At 46.4% G+C, this 25,654-nt stretch overlaps 1 protein-coding gene across 1 annotated transcript in view; it reads right to left on the bottom strand.

Moving 5' to 3' along the window:
- Positions 1-25,654, bottom strand: part of NOXA1 (NADPH oxidase activator 1) — a 30,611-nt gene that overhangs the window by 1,993 nt on the left and 2,964 nt on the right. The window contains exons 2-13 of the mRNA XM_068124971.2: positions 20,846-20,928; positions 19,546-19,654; positions 18,843-18,977; positions 14,684-14,791; positions 11,943-11,993; positions 11,616-11,650; positions 7,205-7,358; positions 6,223-6,276; positions 5,468-5,540; positions 4,790-4,860; positions 1,426-1,583; positions 217-331 (exon numbers count right to left, since the gene is read on the bottom strand). Of these exons, the coding sequence (XP_067981072.2) occupies positions 217-331; positions 1,426-1,583; positions 4,790-4,860; positions 5,468-5,540; positions 6,223-6,276; positions 7,205-7,358; positions 11,616-11,650; positions 11,943-11,993; positions 14,684-14,791; positions 18,843-18,977; positions 19,546-19,654; positions 20,846-20,928 (1,146 nt within the window). The remainder of the gene's footprint in view (positions 1-216; positions 332-1,425; positions 1,584-4,789; positions 4,861-5,467; positions 5,541-6,222; positions 6,277-7,204; positions 7,359-11,615; positions 11,651-11,942; positions 11,994-14,683; positions 14,792-18,842; positions 18,978-19,545; positions 19,655-20,845; positions 20,929-25,654) is intronic.

Genomic DNA, 25,654 nt, shown 5'->3' with positions numbered 1-25,654 from the left:
TCATTTCCCAATTTAGCGCCTCAATATACAAATGCTATTCAATTTTCAAGTCAATCAGATTTAAAATGGCGATTTTAGAAATTTGACCTCCAGATGACCTTTGACCTCAAAATCAATAGGCTTCTCAATTGGGGCGACCTATACAACATGGTGAAATACAGATAAGCATCTGTGCACAAATCAAAGACAAATCTGTGCACAGATAAGCATCCTCACAGGGTTTGGCTGCATCCACAGGGTCAGATGACCACATGATGCCTGGGCCCAGGCCTGCTGCAGGGCTTCATTGGTTTTGATTTCCAAGACAGTCTCTTCAATGTTTTCTCTGTACCTGCTCAGGACACAGACAGGGTATATATAATTACTGCCGCTTCGGTAATTACAGGGCAGGTTGTTTCCAATCATGTCTTGGCTTGTTACCCTACGCTCGCGAAGTGACAACGGGGTTAAGCATTCACGTGCGTACGTGTGCAAATGCTACGTGTACGCATCGCAATCGATCGTGTACGTGTACGCATCGTAATGCTACGTGTAAATGTACGTGTCTGCATTTGAAAAATTCATTTTCTCGGCAACCTTTGGTCCGATAGACATGATATTTTCACCATAGGAGGGCCTCTGCCTGTAGAATATTTTAATGAGTATTATGACGTCATAGGTCACATGGTACCGGCGCCATCTTGGAAAAAATTCGCACGTCTCTATCTCTGAAACCACTCATGGAAAAAATTGAGACCTGGCTCATTGTCAACTACTCCCCATGGGGAAATAAGATATGTTAATGATGATGTCATCGGTGCCTTCGTTATGACGTCATTATTCGACAAATATAACACTTATCCATCCGATCATTGTTAATTTTTTTCAGCAACTGTTGGTCTGGTGGACAGGAAATTTTCACCATAGGAGCGACTCCTTTAGAATATTTTAATGATAATAATCATGACGTCATCGGTCATGTGGTACAGATGCCATCTTGGAAAAACCGAAAAACGTTGCACCTTTACATCTCCAAAACCGCTGCATGGGAAAAAAATTGAAACGTGGCTCATTGTAAAGAACTCCATATGGGGAATAGGTGTTGTTAACGATGACGTCATTTGTGCCATAATTATGACGTCATAATTCGACAGGGACAACGCTTAGTCTGATCAGTTTGAAATGTATTGAGCGTGATCCATGCAACAATTATATTAGAGAATATAAATTTATGATGTCATCGCTCACGTGGTCTGGCAGCCATATTGGATCAAATAAAAAAATGTTCAAAAACAGAAGAGATGGCTCACAACAAGTTGACTGTGCAGGGTAAGTATTCTATGAATACCATCTAGTCTTTGTACTGAGCAATGAATCCTCAGACTGCTTCACTTGTAACATGTGCTGCCCGACATCAAATACAATCCCTTTGTGCTGATGCCAGACCTGAGGAGCAGTGGCTGATCTGGCAGCTGAAACTTTTCACGCAGCACTGTGAGCAAGTGTGGGAGCGACAGGTCGAGACGCAGCCTCAGCACCACGGTAAACCCACAATGCACCTTGACAAGCGCATGGGTGGTGTCTTTCAAAAAGGCAACACTATCCTGCAAAATCAAAGCATTGTTTTAAATGTACTTGAAACTCACACCAATGTAAAGGTAATTATGAGGTATCATTATGAGGTATCAATTTATTCATGAAAGTACAATCGTTGAATTCAGCGCTTGGAGGTCGAATGACCTTGTTTGCTGCTTTCAGGCAATTTGTGATCAATTACTTGCAGGATTATTAACTGTGCCTCAAGCTGCATCATTTATGATGTGAAAGTGAAGTGCTAAGGCAAAGGCTAAAAGGTAGCACCAGACCTCACCATTAAAAATGTTATTTTTCAGATCGAACCGGTCGTTTCCGAAACAAGAATATGAGATTCTTATATAGCACATTAATAACATTTTAGACTTCTTTGAAAGTTGGATCCAGCATGAGTTTGAGCATTAATAGGGACACATATTAAGACATATCCTGGCTCGGCTACTGCAGCCACCAAATATAGGAGAATTTCTCAATATATCCTGCTGATCTTCTAGAGTCCCATACTGTAAGGAATCCTTTTATTACCCTGCGCTCGTGAAGCGAAAAGCAGGTTAGGCATTCGGGTGCATACATACTAGGGTGTGTCACTGCATAAGGGACATAAACATAAGGGACATAAACAATCACATAAACTCCCTCACTCTCTTCAATCCCACTCCTCCCTCCAGGTCTTTAAAACAGCTGTTCACCACCATCTCTTATCTTCCCCCATCCAAAACCTTGATCTTTCTACCCCTGCTAATTTCACCCCAGATCCACTTTTTTGAAATACAAACTTCTTTCCTGGAAGTCCTTGGTGTCCTTGTGTTTTATACTTCTCCCACCCTCCCCCCCACTTCCCACGCCTCCTCCCCCCAAGCCCTCTCCCTCCCACAGATCGCCCGATGTCCCAGCTCTCAAATGTTGTGTTTGTGCTTCCCCTTCTCTCCCCATCTTGTCTACCACTACTCTTATTAAATGTTTTGTGTGTCTGTTTGATTTTTTGTGTGATAAATGTTAGCTCTTTCACGAGCCTCGATCTTGTATACAAAAAAAAGGGGGGGTGGGGGGGAGGGAAACCTGAAGTTGGTCCATTTCTTTCGCTCGCTTTCTCAAGTAAGCCACTGAAGGAGAAAACGCCACAGACAAATCTTCATTTGAGTAACCATTTATTTAGGGGTTCAAACCCTTTGTGCTTATGCCAGACCTGAGGAGCAGTCGCTGATCTGGCAGCTGAAACTTTTCACGCAGCACTGTGAGCAAGTGTGGGAGCGACAGGTCGAGACGCAGCCTCAGCACCACGGTAAACCCACAATGCACCTTGACAAGCGCATGGGTGGTGTCTTTCAAAAAGGTAACACTATCCTGCAGGATTATTAATCTTTTCTTACCAAGGCCCTTCTCCCCCGATTGCTCAGTTTGGCCGGGCGGCCAGCTCTAGGAAGAGTCCTGGTTGTTCCAAACTTCTTCTATTTAGGAATGATGGAGGCCACTGTGCTCTTGGGAACCTTAAATGCAGCAGAAAATTTTTTTGTAGGCTTCCCCAGATCTGTGCCTCGACACAATCCTGTGTCTGAGCTCTGCAGGAAGTTCCTTCGACCTCATGGCTTGGTTTTTGCTCTTATATGCATTGTCAGCTGTGAGACCTGATATAGACAGGTGTGTGCCTTTCCAAATCATGTCCAATCAATTGAATTTACCACAGGTGGACTCCAATCAAGGTGTAGAAACATCTCAAAGATGATCAAGAGAAATGGGAGGCACCAGAGCTAAATTTCAAGTGTCATAGCAAAGGGTCTGAATACTTATGTAAATGTGATATTTCAGTTTTTTCTTTTTAATAAATTTGCAAAACTTTCTAAAATCCTGTTTTCCCTTTGTCATTATGGGGTATTGAGTGTAGATTGATGAGGGAAAAAATGAATTTAAACGATTTCAGCATAAGGCTGCAACATAACAAAATGTGAAAAAAGTGAAGGGGTCTGAATACTTTCTGAATGCACTGTACATGTGGCATACGTGCTTGTCTGCATTTTAAAAACTCATTTTATCGCGAACCGTTGGTCCGATTTACACAAAATTTTACCATAGGAGCGCCGCCGCCTGTATAATTTTTAATTCATAAATATGACGTCATAAATCACATGGTACGGACGCCATTTTGGAAAAATGTTACACCTCTATATCTCCAAAACTGCTAAATGAAAAAAATTGAAACAAGGCTCAGTGTCAAGTATTCACCATGGGGAATAAGGTATGTTGATGATGTCATCAGTGCCTTCATTATGATGTCATAATTCAACAAGTACAACACTTGATCTGATCAGTATGAAAAAAAAAATTCTCTGCAACTGTTAGTCCAATGGACACGAAATGTTGACCATAGGAGCCTGTTGAATAAAAAAAAATTTTGACCTGTATAATTTTTTAATAATAATCATGACGTCATAGGTCACATGGTACAGGCGCCATCTTGGAAAAATAAAAAAAACTTTGCACCTCTTTCTGAAACCGCTCCATGGAAAAAATTTAAACATGGTTTGTTGTGAAGTACTCCCCATGGGGAATAAGATATGTTAATGATGATGTCATCAGTGCCTTCGTTATGATGTCATAATTTGAAAAGTACAACGCTTCATCCGATCAGTACGAATTTTCTTTTCTTTGCAACTGTTGGTCTGATGGAGACGAAATTTTCACCATAGGAGCGACTCCTCCTTTAGAATGTATTAATGATAATTATGACATCATAGCACACGTGGTACAGGCGCCATCTTGGAAAAACTGAAAAACGTTGCACCTCTATATCTCCAAAACCGCTCTATGGACAAAATTGAAACATGGCTCATTGGAAAGGACTCAGCATGGGGAATAAGTGTTCTTAACAATGACATAATTGATGCCTTAATTATGATGTCATAATTCGACAGTGACAACACTTAGTCTGATCAGTTTGAAATTTATTGAGCGTGATCTATACAACACTTATATTAGAGAATCTAAATTTCTGATGTCATTGCTCACGTGGTCTGGCAGCCATATTGGATCGAATAAAAAAAACCTTTCAAAAACAGAAGAGTTGGCTCCCACCAAGTTTACTGCACAGGATAAATATTCCATGAATGCCATATAGTTTTGAATCAAATCCTTTTGGATTTAGGGTGTGACTCATGCTGTTAAAAATAAAAGAACCAAATTTAAAAATAAACCAAAATATGTAAAACGAAATAAAACTTACCCATTTAGAGGGAAATAAACGGTGCAGGTTCTTCCCTTTCAACTCTGTTTTGGGTTTTTTCAACTCGCAATCTGCACACAGCAAACAACTGTCCTCATGACGAGCTCTTCATTTAATTTGGTCATGATTGTCCAACATATTTTACACCAACATGGATAATTTCTACCTCATGCTCAATGGAATGCGAATCTCATAAGCCTATACCAAATGATGACAGTTGTAATGTAAGGTTGGGTAATACTGAGGATTTTTCGCCATGGCGTTCTACCGCAATGTAATTACACCACAGGTTTCCAGCATTTTGATGCATTATTTTTACATCAACGATATGGTGCCAGAATGCTTTCTATTCCAATTTTTATCCAGCTTGGATGCTCAATCCACCTTCTCCACCTGTCCACCTTCTCCCATCTGAATTCCAACAGGCCACCAAGTGGAAATCTCATCACTTTTAATGATGAGCACGACCATCATTGTGGTCTTTGAATTGCAGCTAAATGAACCATGGCTAAGAGTTGCATGATCCATGGTGGCCTGTTGGAATTCAGACTGATTTACCACGTAATATATGTACAATATACTCCCTTAATCTTACACACTATGGAAAACAAGTGAAATTCCACCAGCATTGCAATTGAGCATCCTTTTACAGATCAGCCCAAACTTAGCTGAGAGTACCAGGTTTCGGAGGCCTTGGTGGTGGTTCCTTGCTGAGCAGAGTTATGTTGCCAGTCTTTTGATGTTCCTTTGCCTCGTGACCCCAAGGTGAAAGAGGCAGGGGATGGAGAGTATGTGGCGTGGAAAGGGGAGCAGGGGAGCGTAGTAGGGGGTGGGGGGGGGGGGGGGGGAGGGAGATCCATAGTTAGATAATGTTAAGAATTGTATGCATCATTTGATCATGTAGTGTTGATTCCTCCTGTAATCGCTATTTTTATAGAAGTAAGTCGTATTCTAAAACGTGCACTGAGGAGGCAGTGAGTGATAACTTTAAAACAGTGCAGTATAGAGTAAACAGTACAGTTGAGGTGTATATCCGTGTTAAAATAGCTTTATCATGAGCCGGTCTACATTTTTAGCTGGTCTACAAGCGTCATTTTCGTAGCTAAGCATCGATCGTTAACACATTATTTTTGGAGGTTTTTTTTCACAATAACCATTTCTTTTTTCATGGGGTCTGGTTTTTCGCAATGATCTTTGTGTCCACCTTCTCTCATCAGTGTGAGCCGTTCTACATCTGTTGGTAAAGGAACCCATAAAAGGTCCCAATCATTAAAAATTGCCAGTGAAGATCAGAAGCTGTTTTAGGGCTCAGTCACTAGTCAGTCTGTTTCCATTGGGACCTTCAAATTTGTACTCAACTCGGGGTCTGTTTCTATCAGTGTATCATTTAATATGATGTTAAGTGGTGGATGATGCCATTGTCTCTTGCTTACCTCTTGCTGACAACATCCCATTGGCTGCAATGCAGTAAGAGGAACCAAACCAGTCTGCAGGAAAAGAGGAGGGTTGGGGGTTAATCGACTGTGAGGTGTTGTTTCTACTGGATCATATTGTCATACTCATGGTGCAATTGGCCATGTGGACTCAACATTCTGTATCAGGTAAATGTTAATTATTGAGGCAGATGTGGTTGGCTTAGTTTGTTACTCAAGAAGCCTCAGAGATAGACAATATCAGCAGATTTTATCCTTTTTACGACGTAGCCCATAGGCCAATTTTGTCTGAAGCAGCATTTGTCTGTCCGTATGTATGTATATGTCCCTTCTGCCAGCATTTTGTGGGTTTATTCCCTTTAAAATCCGTGTTTCCTGCAACCATTTGTCCGATTGACAACAAAATTTTCACCATTGGAGTGCTCCTGTAGAATTTTTAAATGATAATTATGACGGCATAGGTCACATGGTATGGGCGGCATCTTGGAAAAACCGAAAAACTTTGCATCTCCATATCTGTGAAACCGCTCCATGGGAAAAATTTAAAGGTGGCTCATTGTAAAGTACTCCCCATGGGGAATAAAAGATGTTAATGATGTCATAGGTGCCTTCATTATGACGTCATAAATCAACAAGTAGAACTTTATCCGATCAGTATGAAATTGATTGAGCGTGATCTGGGGATAAATTAGTCAAGAAAAATAATTTGATGACGTCATTGGCCACGTGATTCGGCATCCATATTTTTATGGCGTATGTTTGGAACAGCATTTGTCTATCCGTCTGGTGTATGTATGTCCCTCACAAACGTCTACCAATCAGAGCTGAGAATTTGGTCACATGACAGGGGGACAGCAGATCCTCCACTCAGCAGATACAAAACCAGGTACGCCATTGTTAGATTATAATCTAACAATGGCGTACCGGGTTTTGTATCTGCTGAGTGGAGGAGGCTGGATCTTGTTTTTTCAACAAATCTTACCTCCCAACCCACATTGCTGTTGAAGCGAACGTTGGCCCAGCCATCATCTCCTTGTTGCAGAACGAAGACCACATTTCCAGGCTTCACCTCCAGCTCATTCTTCTCTCGTGGCAGAAAATGATAAATAACACGGTGTGGAGGTTCTTGAAGGACCCTGGCCAGGAAGGAGTTTGGGGGAAGCGGGTGAAATCTGCTGCCTTTTTTTTTTTTTTTTTTTTTTTTGTATACAAGATCGAGGCTCGTGAAAGAGCGAACATTAATCACACAGAAAGACAAACCGACACATAAAACATATAACATAGGGAGCGGTAGACAAGATGGGGAGAGAGGGGGAAGGACACAAACACAACATTTGAGAGCAGGGACCGAGAGACAGGAGAGACGAGAGACAGGACCGAGAGAGACATGGAGACATCGAGAGATCTGAGAGAGGGCGAGGGCTTTGGGGGGGGGGCGTGGGAAGGGGGCGGTGGGAGAGGTATAAAACATATGGACACTGCCAGGACTTCCAGGAAAGAAGTTGGAATTTCAAACAAGGTGGATCTGGGGTGAATTAGCGGGGGTAGAAAAGATCAAGGTTTTGGATGGGGGAAGATAAGAGATGGTGGTGAACAGCTGTTTTAAAGACCTGGAGGGAGGAGTGGGATTGAAGGGAGTGAGGGAGTTTGTTCCAGAGGTGGGAGAAAAGAGGAATGAAAGAGTGAAGGTGAGCAGAGAGCCGAGATTTCGGCAGTTTAACCATCAGAGGGTTGCTGGCAGATCTTGTGCGACCTGTAGGAATATTTGGGGGACAGAGCACAGAGAGAGCTGGGGGTGCAAGGCCGGAGAGGAGTCGGTAGAAGACAGAAAGACCACCTACCTGCCTGCGGTGAGTGAGTGAAAGGCCCTCAGAGATAGCTTCATCGCGGGAGATTCCAATAATTCTGAATAATTCTGAATTCTGAATTCAAAATTCAAATTCTGAATTCAAAATTCATTCTGAATTCTAATAATTCTGAATAATTCTGCCTGGTGTATAAAGTGACGTTTTGGTTCTGGTGTTCACAACGACCATTTCAGGTCTTCTTTAATGTCTCTCTTTTTTATTACCCCATACACAAAGCGAAAAATGGTTCACTCTGTCTGTCTGTCTGTCTACAAACATCGGTTTGTGATCGAGGAACAACTTAATTTCAATTTAATGTTATGTCTTGAACACGAATCTAAACATTAATTGGAGACCAAAAAAACCTGCAGTTTTAGCAATTCTTTGGTTCTGAATTTGGCAATTGTATGGAATCTCATGCACGCATGCACGCAGAGGAGTAAGGTAATTTATTTTTAGTCTTCCTGCCTGTCTGGCAGTCAAACAAAATTTAAGATCATTCCAAACAGGAAATTTACTGTTTTAAACAGTATCAGGATACAAACATCAGGCACGAATAACTAATGCAACATGTTGAATAAGTGGTGTAAAAGACATTGCCTCAATGGTGGTAAACCTCTGAAAAAAAAATTATGCGACCTTAAAAATCTTTATTTTATTTCAATTTTTTTTTCTTGCATATGACAAATTGCAGCTCACAGATCTAAGTCTAAGTTGGTCAGCCAAGTTACAGCACTGACTGTTAGGTGGATTGCCCTAAATTATTCATCAAATTTCCATAGGTGGCACTCATTCACAATGTGATGAATAGGCTGGTGACAACAGTCACGTGCTGGGCTGTCTTTGAAATTCCATTTGTGGAGGTGGTTTGATGTCCTTGCATGGAGAGTACAGATCCTGTTGAGCACAGTTCACTGTTTCTGGGAGAGGTCAAAAGTTGTTTTCTTTCCTTTGTTTCTGTCCTGTTCTTTGTTAGCAATGTTGTTTTCTGTCCAGAGATCGTGCCACTTGTCATTTGTGTCAAACCCTGCATCACTCAAAACATTTGCAGAGCCCCAGAAAGGTTTGCGTAACTTGAGTCGCATACTTGGTAGATTCTGCAGGTCTTAATGGATTGGAAGCTCTGGGTTGGCTTTGATGGGATCAAACTTTCTTAGCATTCTTGCCTTCCAACGCACATCAGGGGGTGGAATGTTAGCAGGACTGGGAGCCACTGCATGGCTGTTGATTTTGGTGTACCACTGATTAATCCACATCAGTGTTTTCAGGACATTGTCCAAGTGTTTTGTGTGACTGCTCTCTACCTAAGCAAGAGAACAGTATTCCACTGAAGAGTACTCAAGAGCAAGGCTATAGCAGTGCAAAGGGTGTGCGCACTTGATCCTCAGCTAGTGCTTGCTTATTTCTGGATGATGTTTACCCTGGTCTTGATCTTTTCTGTGACCCCTTTTAGGTGTTTGCAGAACGTGAGGCTGCGATGAAGGGTGTCCAAGGTTCTTGGGGAATGGTTTGGTCTTGACTGCTTTGCCACAAAAGGAAACCTGGGGTGTGCTGTTAGTCAGCCGGTTGATGAGATGGAAGGCAGTAACTCTGGTCTTAGTTGGGTTTGGGTGGAGGTGCCAGTAGAGGAAGTATTGTTTCATTACCTTTATGTTCTGTGGCAGAGTAGTGCTGAGATCTTCAAGGTTGATTGCTTGCGTAGCAAGGCCTAAAGCTTCTGCGTATGCAAACTTTCTGGAGGTGGTACAAGGCAAGCTCACATGTATGTTGAAGAGGATTGGAGCTAAAACAGACCCTTGTGGAAGACCATCATTCAGAGTCCTTATGGAGCTCGTTTGCTCTCCTAGTGAAACTCCATATCTTTGATTGCTAAGCATAGAAGAAAGGACATGCATTGTCGCTTGGCACTGGAAATGTCTGGCAGCTTTCAGCAGAAGACCATGTCAACATACCATACATACGCTGATGAAAGGTCATTAGTGCAACACCTGCCTTGAGTGCACATTGGTACGTGCAAGTACTTGATCAACACAGTTCCTAAGAGGTCTGAAGCCAGCTTGTTCCTTGGAAAGGCTGGGCTCCACCAGTGGAGAGAGCCTGGCCAGAAGGACATACTCAAACAACTTGTATGTCGTACATCGTAAATATATGGGCCAAGAGCTAGATGGGTCAGCAGTAGGTTTTCCTGGATTGCTCTTGCATAGGTTTTCCTGGCTTAAGGATTACAATGACATTAATCTCTCTCCAGGATCATGCTATGGGTAAGCCAACCAATATTGGAGAAGACAACTAATCATGTCTGTGAGGTCCCAAGTTCTTCAATAATTCAGGATAGATGCCATCAATTCCTGCTGCTTTCCTTGCTTTGGTGGAGGAAAGTCCAGTGTCAATGTGGAAAGAGTGCAAGTTCACTGGACAGGAAAATCTCTCACCAATAAATGCATAATGGTATTAAATGCCATGAGCTGAGCATATGCGTACCGCTTTGCTTCCTGCCTGGATAGCTTCAGCAGAGCACCCTCAAGTCTATTTTAAAGATCGAGGATTAAAGGTCAAAAGTAAAGGATAGTGAAGTCGTTGACCATGGTTTTGCCCTTATTAATAATAATAATAATAATAATTCATTTATTTTGTATAGCGCTTTTCATGAAGCCCAAAGACGCTTATTAGAGCTTATCAAAGGCGAAACCATGGTCGAGAACTCCACTATCCTATACTTGTGACCTCAGTTAGTCATATACTTCCCTCCACCTTTTAAGATGGTGAGCAATCACCGTCTCATGACATTCCCTATTCTAATTTCTGATCTTTTCTACTCTCATTGATTTTCCTCTCCAGTGAACTTGCACTCTTTCCCACACTTACCCTGTTTGTCGGCTCTTTCTCTCTGCTCAGATGTCCTTTGTCTACTTATCCTCCTCTGCTAACTTTGTGGTGTCCAAATGTTCCTTCTTATTATGCTGTCTGTCTGTTTGTTCCTTGCCTAATTGTCCATCCCATCCCTCGTATGTCTGTTCCCTTCTGCTCCGTCTTGTCAGCCTTTCACCCCTGTCATTCAGCTCTTGCATAAGCCTCGATTTCTGTAAGGAAAAACAGAAAAAGGACAAGTCATGAGTTTTGTCCAAAGTTTACTGATAGTTAATTAGATTTTTCCTAATGACGTTTAAATGAATTTTTTTTATTGGGAACATTAACACAAGTATATTATTCACTGTTATTGTGATGTCACACATGAAATTTGTCATGAAGTGCTACTTTAATCCACATTTAAAAAATACCTATTTCTTCACTTTACATTCCTATCTGTGCAAGCGTAAGACAATTTGTATCATAAGCATCCTTGAACTCGCTGCAGCAAACATCAAAAGCAAAAGAAAACGGAGGCATAAAAAAGCATTTCTGAAAATATTTGTTTGGTATGGAACTTATTGTTGTGCATTGTTATCAATATAGATACTCGGGAAAGTACGGACAGCTATAGCAAATGACAAAGAATAATTGTGGCCTATCCAAATTCCCAGGAAATGTTATCCACATAGTACTTACTTTACATTCTCTGGCGTGGCTAGACGAATCGGTTTCTGAAACAGAGACCAAAAGTATAAATAAACGAGGAGAGGTTAATTAAGGACCATGAAGCCTTCAAGATCGAGAGGGGAAAAATTTCCCCCATTTGAAATGAAGTTTGTCAATTCGATCGACAAGTGTAGATCATGTGATGTTAAATTGCCATTAAAACCAAAATATATTCCACAAACAACAAGTGACATTATAAGGCATTTTAGAAACGTGCTGAGTGCCCCCAAATCGGAGCCAAGGTTATGCAGTAACAACCGAAAGCCAAATACGTATACAAAAAAAGGCGAGAGACACCTGTGGTTCCAGCGCAGAACAGTGGTCATCTTCCTGTACAGCGGCCACGAGCTGGAAAAGGTGGACGAGAGGAATAAATTCATTTAATATTAAAAAAATACATGTTCCCAACTCACAATAATCCAAATCACTGATAGAAGGAAAATTTTGCTGACAGTCAAAATCAAACTCAGCACCCCTGCAGGTACATTGTGAAAGGTTCGCTTTTGAAACTGTGCTGTTAACACGAAACTGAAGTTTAGTCATTTCAGTCTTGGGGGTTAGTGGTGAGTTTCCAGATCACAAAGCTGTATACTGTTATGAAATCAAGTCGAGACCTCTGATTCCAGATACGAGGCTTTATTGAAATCTATCTCCACACACCCTATATAAACAGAACAAGGAATAATGCCAGAACTACAGCAAAGATTCTACCAGCATTTCATCGTTCATAAGCAAGCTGATTATGCATTCCCACGTCATACCTTTCTCGAGCGTCCGCTCACAACAGACAGATATCAAACCAAAACCTCCTCCTTCCACGGCAACCTGTTATATTCCCTTCTCAAGGTCATTCCATTTGAATCCTCTTCTTCATTTTTATTACATATACATAAGGGGTAAAGGGAAGGTTGAGCAAAGTGTGGGCCCATTGAGGGATAGCCAGGGGATTGGTTAGTGATGAGGTAAGGTAGATAGCAAAAGGGAGGTGATCAGATTCAGGAAAGTGTATCCCCACAATTTAAAAAAATGTTCCAGAAATTAATTGGGAGATTATACAGTGCATTCAGAAAGTATTCAGACCCCTTCACTTTTTTCACATTTTGTTATGTTGCAGCCTTATGCTGAAATCGTTTAAATTCATTTTTTCCCTCATCAATCTACACTCAATACCCCATAATGACAAAGAGAAAACAGGATTTTAGAAAGTTTTGCAAATTTATTAAAAATAAAAAAACTGAAATATCACATTGACATAAGTATTCATACCCTTTGCTGTGACACTTGAAATTTAGCTCAGGTGCCTCCCATTTCTCTTGATCATCTTTGAGATGCTTCTACACCTTGATTGGAGTCCACCTGTGGTAAATTCAATTGATTGGACATGATTTGGAAAGGCACACACCTGTCTATATAAGGTCTCACAGCTGACAATGCATATCAGAGCAAAAACCAAGCCATGAGGTCGAAGGAAATGCCTGCAGAGCTCAGACAGGATTGTGTCGAGGCACAGATCTGGGGAAGCCTACAAAAAAAATTCTGCTGCATTGAAGGTTCCCAAGAGCACAGTCGCCTCCATAATTCTTAAATGGAAGAAGTTTGGAACAACCAGGACTCTCCCTAGAGCTGGCCGCCCGGCCAAACTGAGCAATCGGGGGAGAATCGGAAGCCTCTCCTCAGTGAAAGACACATGAAAGCCGGCTTGGAGTTTACAAAAAAGCACCTAAAGGACTCTCAGACTGTGAGAAACAAGATTCTGTGGTCTGATGAAACCAAGATTGAACTGTTTGGCTTCCGTCTGGCCACTCTGCCATAAAGCCCAGATCTGTGGGGTGTTGCAGTGATGGTTGTCCTTCTGGAAGTTTCTCCCATCTCCACACAGGATCTCTGGAGCTCAGCCAGAGTGACCATCGGGTTCTTGGTCACCTCTCTTACCAAGGCCCTTCTCCCCCGATTGCTCAGTTTGGCTGGGCGGCCAGCTCTAGGAAGAGTCCTGGTTGTTCCAAACTTCTTCCATTTAAGAATTATGGAGGCGACTGTGCTCTTGGGAACCTTCAATGCAGCAGAGATTTTTTTGTAGGCTTCTCCAGATCTGTGCCTCGACACGATCCTGTCTCTGAGCTCTGCAGGCAGTTCCTTCGACCTCGTGGCTTGGTTTTTGCTGTGATATGCATAGTCAGCTGTGAGACCTTATATAGACAGGTGTGTGCCTTTCCAAATCATGTCCAATCAATTGAATTTACCACAGGTGGACTCCAATCAAGGTGTAGAAACATCTCAAAGATGATCAAGAGAAATGGGAGGCACCTGAGCTAAATTTCAAGTGTCATAGCAAAGGGTATGAATACTTATGTCAATGTGATATTTCAGTTTTTTCTTCTTAATAAATTTGCAAAACTTTCTAAAATCCTGTTTTCATTTTGTCATTATGGGGTATTGAGTGTAGATTGATGAGGGAAAAAATGAATTTAAACGATTTCAGCATAAGGCTGCAACGTACCAAAATGTGAAAAAAGTGAAGGGGTATGAATACTTCCTGAATGCACTGTATACCTATTAGTTTGACTTCAGTTGTGGGGAAGGTGTTGGAAATGTTAATTAAGGACCAGATAGGGAACCACCTCCTCCTGGTGGTTTTGTCGAGTTTTTCCTGTTTGTTTTTCTGTCTCTGTGTTTACTGTGTGCTTCTAGTTTGGTTTTCTTTCTCGTGCCAATTTGTGAGTATTTGTAGGACTACATTTCGTTGAGGACTCTTTTCTCCCTACGACCTTCAGACCTTTTATGCTGCACTGCATAGGTTAAATAAAAATGGCAACTTACACACAAGATGGGCTATGGGGAAGGTATGAGGGGTGCAGGGGGAGGAGGAGGAGGAGGAGGAGAAGGAGGCAGAGGAGGGGGTGGAGGAAGGAAGGAAACCTAAAGGTGTGTGTGTGTGTGTGTGCGTGTGTGTGTGTGTGTGTGTGTAAACAGCAACAGCTTGGTTTTAAAAGCAAAATGTCAAATTTTCATCTGATTTGCCACACAGACATGGTTCCTACCTGAGGTTTTCCAAGGAAATCTTTGCTCTCCAGTTGATCCACATATTTCTTGTTGGGCTGAAATAGTTCCTCTGGTGGTAGGAGCAGAAGCTTCCATTGTTGATGGTGCTGCAGGTAAAGACCAACACATGTACACTTTTCACCCTTACCCAAAGCCTCAAGTTAACATGGCTACAGGCCAATCCTATCCTTTTTTTGAGAAAGTATGTCGATGCATTCCATTTCTGACATCGAATCCAAGTCTTTGAGGTCTGAGTCCTAAACTCAAGTCTTGTATCACATGGGGTGGGGGTTGGAGACAGGAAAGTAGCAGATCTATGGACCTTCATGAAGACCTTACTGCACCCATGATTAAGCCGAAAAGATATTGTGCGATAACAATGCATCCATCCACCAAATAATCTAACATATTTTGAGATATTTTGTTATAACAATATCGCCACATCTCTGAATGAGAAATTTGATGACAAAAGCTAAAATGGTAAAAAGGTGATTGTCTGGATAGTCACCTGCCTCTGGAACAAACTCCCTCATTCTCTTCAATCCCACTCCTCCCTCCAGGTCTTTAAAACAGTGGTTCACCACCATCTCTTATCTTCCCCCATCCAAAACCTTGATCTTTTTTTGATTTTTCTACCCCCGCTAATTCATCCCAGATCCACTTTTTTGAAATACCAACTTCTTTCCTGGAAGTCCTTGCAGTGTCCATGTGTTTTATACCTCTCCCACCTCCCCCCAAGCCCTCTCCCTCCCACAGATCTCCTGATGTCCCTGCTCTCAGATGTTGTGTTTGTGTGCTTCACCCTCTCTCCCTATCTTGTCTACCGCTCCCCTTATTTTGTGTTTTATGTGTCGGTTTGATTTTTTTGTTTGATTAATGTTAGCTCTTTCACGAGCCTCGATCTTGTATACAAAAAAAAACAAAAAAAAAACTGAAGCTCAAATAGTAATTAAATAAACACTTAAGCGATTTAAAGAAAGAAAAAAAAGCCGGCCGTCTCACCAGCCAGGCTGAAAAGGCCTATTTGTATTCACTGTGAATTTGACATTTTGACCCCAGCCCTCTCACTTCCACAGATCTACCAATGTCCCTGTTCTCTACTGTTGTTATGATTCCCTCTGTCTCTCTCTCCCTCTTATCTCGTGCTCCCTTTATTATATGTTTTATGTGTTTTCTGTTTCGTTCTTTGTGTTTTATGTGTTGCTCTTACAGGAGACTCGACTTTGTATACACAAAAAAAAGGAAAAGAAAAGGTACTCATTACACAGCTCAACGTTCTTTTCTTCAAGCTTTTGCTTTACCCTTCTTCTACCTGACAAATCTCACACCCTCACTATGTCTCTGAAAAAACCACCTGGAAAACCCTCCCATCTACTTTCTCAACAATCCTCTCGAAGAAGTTGTGTCACTCAAGCTTTTGGGCTCACTATCTGCCATGATCTTTCCTGGGAAAACCACATTTTCAAGCTGGCCTCCAAAGCCAGTCGTCGACTGGGCATCCTCTATCGTGTGACCTTCCTTGGCTTTACTGAACTCCTCACCACTCACAAAGCTTTAATCCGTGGCTTGATGGAATACTGCTCTCTCCCCCCCCCCCCTCCCCCCCTGGACTGGTGCTACTGCCCCACACCTAGCACGGTTACACGCTGTAGAAACCAAGGCTTTTAGGATAATTTGTGTCCCCTGCTGTGAAGCTGATTCTGAGGGTCTTTTTGTCTTTAGGTTGGTGGTCTTTCTGTCTTCTACTGACTCCTCTCTGGCCTTGCACCCCCTGCACGGTCTGTGCTCTGTCCCCCCCAATATTTCTGCCTCTTTTTATTTCTATTTTCAATATTTCTATTTTCTGCCTCTTTTTTCCCACCCCTGGAACAATCTCCCACACTCTCATCAATCCCACTCTTCTCTACAGGTCTTTAAAACAGCTGTTCACCACCATCTCATATCTTCTCCCATCCAAAACCAGGATCTTTTTTACCCCTGTTTAATATTTTTTACCCCCGTTAATCCACCCAAAACCCACCTCCTTCAAATTCCCTGTTTTCTTTCCTGAAAGTCCCTGTAGTGTTCCTCTTGTTTATCCCATATACCCCACCCTAGCTCTCTCTCTTCCACAGATCTCCTGATGTCCCTGCTCCCTACTGTTATTGTGATTCCCTGTTTCGCCCTCTCTTGTCTCCTGCTTCCTTTATTACACGTTATATGTGTTAGCTCCTATACGAGCCTCGACTTAGTATGCAAAGACGAAAGAAAAAAAACCTTTTTGGATTGCCATTGTCATGTAATCTGGTGGTGATTGACTTCTAACTGTCTGAGGTCATGACTCGCAATCATAGAAATGTTCAAATGTTTATCTGACTCCTGGCTTGTTTCAATGTTAACCTCTCTTTGCAAACTCACTTGATGATCAGAAATTATATTTTGTTTCCTTGTTTTTATTACTCCCTTTTATTACTCCCTAGTTTATTACTCCCTTCAAACAATAAAACAGATACAGACAGAGGACATTTTATGACTCAATATGGCTCCCAATGCTGTGGAAATGGCCTCTGGGAAACTGCCACCTGTCACAATTTTTCTTTACTTTGATCCGATTCAGTGGCAGCAAGTTTGGCAGTGAGGAACTGAGCTTGGTCCTCCTTATTTTTTATCCAAAGCAATAAAGTTGCTCCATACTTTTGGCAAGGTCAGATCTCCATGAGTGATCACTTTTCAGATTGGTTCATTTTGTCCTGCTCGTTCAGACCTTGTGCCAGATTTTATTGACATCCCTCTGTTATTGGTCAAAGACGACATCTACTCGAGACACACTGGAGGAAAAATGTCTGACTGCAGTTATTTTAAAGGCATCAGCATAGTCATCAAATGTTTCGCACTTGGCTGGTTTTCCAAGGGGTTGTATCAAAGGCATGACCATCAATGAGAATGCATGTCCTGGCTGAGGTTTCTGGTATTTCCACTGGTCTTTCTAACCCCAGTTGTTCATTCAGCAGTGACAACAGTGCAGACTTGCAGATGAAAGGTACTGTATATAAAAGCAGGGGGTTACAGACACACTGACTCAAAGACTGACAATAAATGTACATAAGTAGAGCATGCATCAAAGCCGAGTGTAACCCATTGAGTGCCGAATACTATGGGCCAAACCAAACCTTTTCAAACATTTTCATGTATCACAAGTTTGAGCACATGTCCGTTGGCAAGTATTTTGTGATTCAAACAGTTTGACATATTTGCATTTTTCTTCAGAATTCCCTATGATTTTTGTTCTTTACAGTACCATAACTCATGAATTGGTCAATATGTTGTCTCTATCTCTTTGGTTAATTTTTTTAATTGAATTTTGACCTCTATATTTGACCTTGAAGGTCAAATGCTGTGATGTCAACTGGGTCAATTAAAAAGCTTGAACCTTTTTTGTATGGTTGACAACATTTAACAAAAAGGCCATCAAAACGTTTTCTAAGCATATTTCTTTCTGGAGGTCAGCCGGTCGACCATTAGTCTCCTAAGAAAGACAATTAAGTGCATCAAGATGGCACTTACGGTGGGATTCGGCCAAAGCAGGAATCAAATCTAGACAATATAGCTTAGAGGTGAGCATATGCAAAGGTGGGCACAGTTAATCGAAAAGTTAACTTCGATAACCGTTAATCAGTTAATTCGTTTAAAATGTAACGAACGTTATCGATAAACCGTTAACGTTAATTTTCACTATTAAAAAACCCCAAAAAACCAGTTTTTTGCTCTAAAACCACCTAAAAAGTGCCAAAACTATAAAATAAGCCTTTTTTGGGTCTTTTTTTCATTCTGTTATGGACCCTTTTGGGTCCAAAAGCCCGTGCTTAGATCCCTCCCACAAGCCGGGTAGACCATGAAATTTTTGGTTTAGCGGACTTGAGTTAACGTAAGTTAAATGTAACGGAAGTTAGTTAGTCCGATAATGATTTTCAAAGTTAACTTAAAAGTTAAATTGTTAACGAAAAAGTTACCTTCGTTAGTTAACGGATTAACGGTTTGGTGCCCAGCTTTGAGCACATGCTATCCCAGCTGAGCCATCGTGCCATCCCTCATTCTATCAACCACTCTTCTCATCAAGACAGACACTTGGCTGGTTAGGATGAAGACTAACAGAAAAACAGATGAACGTTTTCCACACACCTTTGCTGCTTCTAAAGCACCTTCCAAAGTCTGGTGTTTGTGTTTCTGGCAGGTATCCTTCGCACGACCCAGGACTTTAATGGCGTTGTCCCAGCGCTTGAGGACGGCCAGCACGAGTGCCATGTTTTGAAGCACCTAACAAAAAAGTAACCGTACATGACACATGCATGCAGAGTGTGGGCAGTAGGTTATTTATACCCATATGTATACTATAACTCTGTTGGATACAAAGGAATGTGAAAGTTTTCTGTTCCAAAGTGTAATTTGCTGGTTGTTTGGACCATTTACAGACATGACAACCATTTTGAGCTGTCCATTTTAGTGTATGCATCGGAGATGTGCTTTCATCTAGAGTGAGATGAAACTGGGCCACACGTCCAGGTCTGGGCTGTGTGCGGCTGGAGCTGAGCCATGCTTGTTTGGGGCTGCGCTGCACTCGCCCAGGTCCACATAAACCCGTAGCTGGGCTACACACTCCCGGGGCTGGGTACACACTCGTCCAGGTGTGTCTGGGACTGGGACATGCACAAACCCAAAGCTGGACATATAAATTCCTGCATATGTGAATGGGTGCTGAGGCTTGTTTTTGCGTGTTTGAGATTAGGTCATCTTTAATTGCGACTGGCCTGTACACGTGTGACTGGGATGAGTGTGCATGTAGCAACTTTTTCAGCATTTTACTTTTCCGCTGTTTTCAATGCACCTCACAGGCGTACAGCTTGAAACGCAAACCAAGTTGTTTGTAGTCGATGAGGGCATTGCCACGAAGACAATTCATGGCCTTTTCAAAATCTTGCAAAGATTCTTCAAAACTGTGGAACACCAAGGGTACAATAAGTGAGAATGTTGGAATGTCAGTGCAGACATGAGAAAAGCCTGCAATATATGTACTTTACAACAGAGAACACCAAACACGTGTCAATTATACACTGCCCGACATCACAAATTGGTGCAGTACCGGGTATAATGGAATCACACCCTCAAACAAAATATTCAAACATTCCACATAGTAAACCAAAGTATTTTTGGCATACAGTCGAGGCTCGTAGAGGAGCGAGACTCTACGAGTCAAGATCCACAAGCGAGACTCTACGATCCACAAGAGTCGAGGAAGTCATTGAGCCACGTGTGGAGTTGGCTTTGCATGCCATAGGCAGACAGTTTGGAGCAGGACACCAGACTATTGAAAGCACCAGATATATCCAGAGAGATGGCCCTGATCTCATGTCTGACATTGAGGGCCTCCATGTATTGTTGGGTGAGTAGAAACAGCATGTCCAAGGTAGAGGGATCTGGTCTGAATCCAATTTGGTAATCTGAGATGAGGTTGTTGGAGAAAAGGAACGATTTCGTATGAAATGCGATGATGGATTATATATGACCTTGCTTGCTTATGATTGCAAGTTAGCTCATGGTGATGGTGGCTTATGTGCAGCTTGTGCCTGCTTGGCTGCATCATTCTTTGGGGGCGCGGCTGTGCCGCTGATGCAATGACCCCCATTACCAGTAAGCTGGTGCTCATTTTGCCGATCTCAGAAAGATGATAGGCTGAGTCAACCCACCTGGTGTTAATTCAACGGCTGCCAGTGCCTGGAACTCAGGACCCTGAGATCTCAAGGCAGCCACCTTAACCGTTAGGCCAACACCATGCCCTGAAGAAAGCTAATAGGTCTGCATAGTTAAGGGGATCGGTTTGTGTACCTTGTGGGGATCGGTTTGTGCACCTTGTGGGGATCGGTTTGTGCACCTTGTTTATGTAATACAATGATGTCGGTTGACCTCCAAGCAGATGGAAGATGATATAGGGCAAATTATAAGGTTAACAGTGCAGAAAGAGGTTGCATGCTTTACAAAACAGAGGTTACAAACAGCAAGTGTAACAAGATAACAATGTCAGAGATTTTGAAGCCATAATTGTTTATTACAAAAGAAAAACAATCCGAGAGTGATGGCTCTGTAGAACTTTGTTCATTGCATATGGTACAGTAAAACATGGTACCTACTGTTCACTCAGGAATAATGTAATTCCACGTTGATAAAATCCCACTGCCAGATGCCCATCTCTGAATATGGTTTCATCGAAAGCCTGCCGGGAGAGGCACAGGTTGAGGTAGGGTGTGCGATTTGGGGTCAGTTTGAGGTACAGTGATATACGGTATAGTTTGCGATACTATATCAAGTAGTATAAAGTGTGAGGAAGGGTAAATAGTTTGTCATACAGTCAGGGGTGACATAGGAAGTAATATACAAATGTATTGTTTGGGTAAGCTATTACTCTATTAAGTTTGGGGTACTGTGTGAAGGGTACAGTGTGAGGTAGGGTATTTGTTCAGAGTACCATATGAAACGTAGTATTGTGGTGCTGGGCACACACGTTAAACAAAGGTAGGCCACAACGCTTTGGGTTAACTCGAGCTCTTTATTGCTTGCTCACTCGTCAGCACTGCCGTGCTCGGGGCTGCGAGCCCGCGTGTATATCTGGAGGCCACGCCTCACCTGGGACGTGGCCGACACCCACTGGTGCTCGGAATTATGTCACTGCGCCAGCGAGTCATCATGTCCGCCACACGCGCCCCCCCAGAATTCCCGCGCACCTGAAGGGTCAGTTTGCGGGGCAAACGGATGACCCGGCCGAAGCGCCCTCTGGCGGCTGGCGGCGTCTGGGATGCCGGGATGCCATCGGGGATGCCTCTGGCGGCATCTGGGATGGGTGCAGGGCAGGGGGGTGGCGTGACGGCGGGGTTGGGCGGTGCCAGGGGTCCGCCCACCGGGGGGCGGCCCCGACGCGGGGGCAGAGCCGCTGGCGGGGGGTGGTCCAAGTCGAGGTGGGCCAGCTTGAGGCGGTCCACAGAGACTCGGTCAGGAGTACCGCCGATGTCCAGGGTGAAATGCTTCGTCCCGGTCTCCAGCACGCGGAAGGGCCCGTCGTACGGGGGCCGCAACGGTGTCCGGTGGGCGTCGTGGCGGACGAACACGTACTCCGCCGTGCGAAGCTCCGGGGCGACGTGCGTTGGCGGGCAACCGTGGTGCGCCGTCGGCACCGGGGCGAACCTCCGGGCGGTCTCCTGCAGGGTGGAGCGCTGCTGCGCCGCGGACCATGGTGCCGTGGAGTCGGGGAGGAACTCGCCCGGCACCCGCAGCGGTTGTCCGAAGACCAACTCCGCCGCGGATGCGCGCAGGTCGTCCTTGGGCGCTGTCCTGAGGCCCAGCAGGACCCAGGGGAGCCTGTCGACCCAGCCGCCGTCGCGGAGGCTGTCCCGGAGCGCGGCCTTCATGGCGCGATGGAAGCGCTCGCACAGGCCGTTGGCCTGAGGGTGGTAGGCCGTGGTGCGGTGCAGCTGGACGCCAAGCCCCTGCGCTACCGCCCCCCAGAGCTCCGAGGTGAACTGGGGGCCGCGGTCGGCCGAGATGTCTGAGGGGGCGCTGAACCGGGCAACCCAAGTGGCGATGAACGCCTGCGCGACGTCCGCCGCCGTCGTTGTTGCCAAAGGCACGGCCTCCGGCCACCGGGTGGTGCGGTCCACCATGGTGAGGACGTGGGTGAAACCCCGCGAGGGGGGCAGAGGTCCCCCAAGTCCACGTGAACGTGGTCGAACCGACGTTCGGGCACCGTAAACGGGGCCAGCGGGGCCGCGGTGTGGCGGTGAACCTTCGCGCGCTGGCACGCGAGGCACGTCCTGGCCCAATCGCGGACGGCCTTCCAGAGGCCATGCCAGACGAACTTGTCGGCGACCAGCTTTTGGGAGGCCTTCGTGCCCGGGTGGGACAGGCCGTGGATGGCGTCAAAAACTCGGCGCTGCCAGCCAGCGGGCACGATGGGGCGAGGCCGGCCGAGGGAGACGTCACACAAGAGGGCCGCGCCCGCGCCGTCGAACGGTACCTCGGTGACGCGGAGGCCCGTGATGGCGGTCCGAAAAGCCTGGACGGCGGGGTCGGCGGACTGGTCCGCCGCCATCCGGGCATAGTCGATCCCAAGGTGGACCGCGTGGGCGACGGACCGGGAAAGGCAATCCGCCACTGGGTTGTCCTTCCCCGCGACGTGCCGGATGTCCGTCGTGTACTCGGACACGGCCGAGAGGTGACGCTGCTGCCGGGCTGACCACGGCTCGGCGACCTTGGCCATTGCGAAAACCAGGGGCTTGTGGTCGATGAAGGCCGCGAACGGGCGGCCCTCGAGCAGATGGCGGAAGTGCCTGACCGCCAGGTGGAGCCCGAGCAGCTCGCGGTCGAAGGTACTGTACCGCCGTTCGTGCGGGCGGAGCTGCCCGCTAAAAAACGCCAGCGGTTGCCAAGCTCCCTTCACCCACTGCTCGTGCACCACGCCCACCGCGTAGTCCGACGCGTCGGTGGTGAGGGCGATCGGTGCATCGGGCGCCGGGTGCGCGAGCATGGTGGCGTTAGCCAAGGCGAGCTTCGCGCCCGCGAACGCCGCGTCCATCGGCTCGATCCAGGCAACGTCGCCTTTGCCCGGCTTCCCCCGGAGGGCCTCGTGCAGGGGGCGCAGGAGCTGGGCGATGCGGGGCAGGAAACGGTGATAAAAGTTCACCATGACCAGGAACTCCTGGAGCCCCTTGATCGTGCGGGGGCGCGGAAAACCCCTGACCGCCTCCACCTTGGCCGGTAAGTGGATGGCCCCGTGCCTGGTGACGCGGTGCCCCAAAAAGTCGATTTCGGTGACGCCGAACCGGCACTTGGCGGGGTTGATGATCAGGCCATGTCGGCCCAGGCATTCGAAGAGCGTGCGGAGATGGCGGAGGTGCTCCTCACGGGACGCGCTTGCGACGAGGATGTCGTCCAGGTAGACGTACATGAAGTCCAAGTCGCGCAAGACGCTGTCCATAAGCTGCTGGAACGCCTGGGCCGCATTCTTCAACCCGAAGGGCATCCGCAGAAACTCGAAGAGGCCGAATGGTGTAATGACGGCCGTCTTCGGTATGTCCTCCGGCCTGACGGGGACCTGGTGGTATCCACGGATGAGGTCCACCTTGGAGAAGAGGGACATTTTCGCCAACCGGGCGGAAAGGTCCTGGATGTGAGGGACCGGGTAGCGGTCGGGGGTGGTAGCATCGTTGAGGCGGCGGTAGTCTCCGCACGGCCGCCACCCGCCGCCGGGCTTGGGCACAATGTGTAGCGGCGATGCCCATGCGCTGTTGGAGTGCCGGACGATGCCCAGTCGCTCCAGCGTGGCGAACTCCCCCTGCGCCACGGCGAGCTTCGCCGGGTCGAGGCGGCGCGCCCGGGCGTAGACCGGTGGCCCGACGGTGGGGATGTGATGCTCCACCCCGTGCTTGACGGCCACCGCCGAGAAAGTGGGCCGCGTGAGGGCCGGGAAACTGGCGAGGAGGCGGGTGAACTCGTCCGCTGCCGGAAGCGTGCAGACCAACCTCGCCGGGACCGAACCGCTCAGCAAGCCGCTTGGCGAGCCGCTCGGTGAGCCGCCCAGGGAGCTGCTCAATGAACTGCTCAGCGCGCAAGCAAGCGAGCTGAAGGTTTCAGCTTGGACAAGGCATCTGTGCCTCACGTCCACCAGCAGCCCATGCGCACAGAGGAAGTCCGCTCCGAGTAGGCCCATGGGGACACTAGCTGTAACGAACGACCACTGAAAGCGCTGCCCCCCGAACCGCAGCGAGAGACAACGCTTTCCGAACGTGCGGATGGGCGTGCCGTTGGCGGCAAGCAAAGCGGGGCCCCGGCGCTCAGCTTGCTTGTCGGACGCGGAGGCAGGGAGGACGCTCACCTGCTATCCCGTGTCGCACAGGAAGCGATGACCCGAGGAGGTGTCTGTTATGAACAGAAGGCTGCCCGTATGGCCGACGCTCATGGCAGGAAGCGAGCGCCGGCCTGGCCGTTTCCCGACCTGCCAAAAGTACAAGGCGGGCGGCAGGACCTGGCCTTGTGGCCGAACCTGGTATGGAACTGGCACCAGGTCTGGCCCGGTGGTGGTTGTCACGCCGGTCGTGACGACGGTGGTGGGCGGGGCGTGGCGGCGGCCACGCGTGGATCCGCCAAACCTACGCCGTGTTCGGGAGGATCCGAACGCCATGCCACGTGGCGATCCGCCAAACCTACGCCGTATTCGTGAGGATCCGAACGCCATGCTACGTGGCGATCCGAACCACTCGCGCCGCGCGCGGCGCCGGGATCCACGACGGCCATGCTATATGCCGGCCATGCGTCGTGGGCTGTGAAGAACTTGTCCGCCTCTCTGGCCAGGGCGCGCGGTTCCGTAATGGTCGAACCGGCCAGCGCGAGCCACACCTGTACAGGTAGCTGGCGGAGGAAGAGAGCACGGAAGAGGAAATCCGCGTGGCCGTCGCCGAGCAGGGACAGCATGTAATCCATGCGGGCGGACGGTCGTGTGTCGCCGAGGACGGGAAGGTCCAAAAGACGGTCAGCGCGGTCGGCCTTTGTGAGGGCAAACGTGTCGAGGAGAAGGCGCTTGAGCGCCGCGTACTTGCTCTCGTCCGGCGGGTGCCGGAGGAAGGACACGACTCAGGCGGCCGTGCCGGATCCAAGGGCAGCGACCACGTAAAAGTACCTCGTGTCGTCCGCCGTGATGCCCCGGAGCTGGAATTGGGCCTCGGCCTGTAGGAACCAGGTGTCGGCCTGCGCTTCCCAGAACTCCGGTAGCTTGATCGCGACAGCGTTGGTGGCCATAGCACGTTCGGGGAACAGCAACGGCTGAACCAGTTGGAGGTCACCAGTGTGGTGCTGGGCACACACGTTAAACAAAGGTAGGCCACAACGCTTTGGGTTAACTCGAGCTCTTTATTGCTTGCTCACTCGTCAGCACTGCCGTGCTCGGGGCTGCG

Source organism: Myxine glutinosa, chromosome 8, assembly GCF_964187855.1.
Source record: "Myxine glutinosa chromosome 8, kmMyxGlut1.1, whole genome shotgun sequence".
In the NCBI taxonomy this organism is placed as follows: domain Eukaryota; kingdom Metazoa; phylum Chordata; class Myxini; order Myxiniformes; family Myxinidae; genus Myxine; species Myxine glutinosa.
Note: the sequence above shows the minus strand (reverse complement) of the source record. Positions and strands in the feature narration are given on the sequence as shown.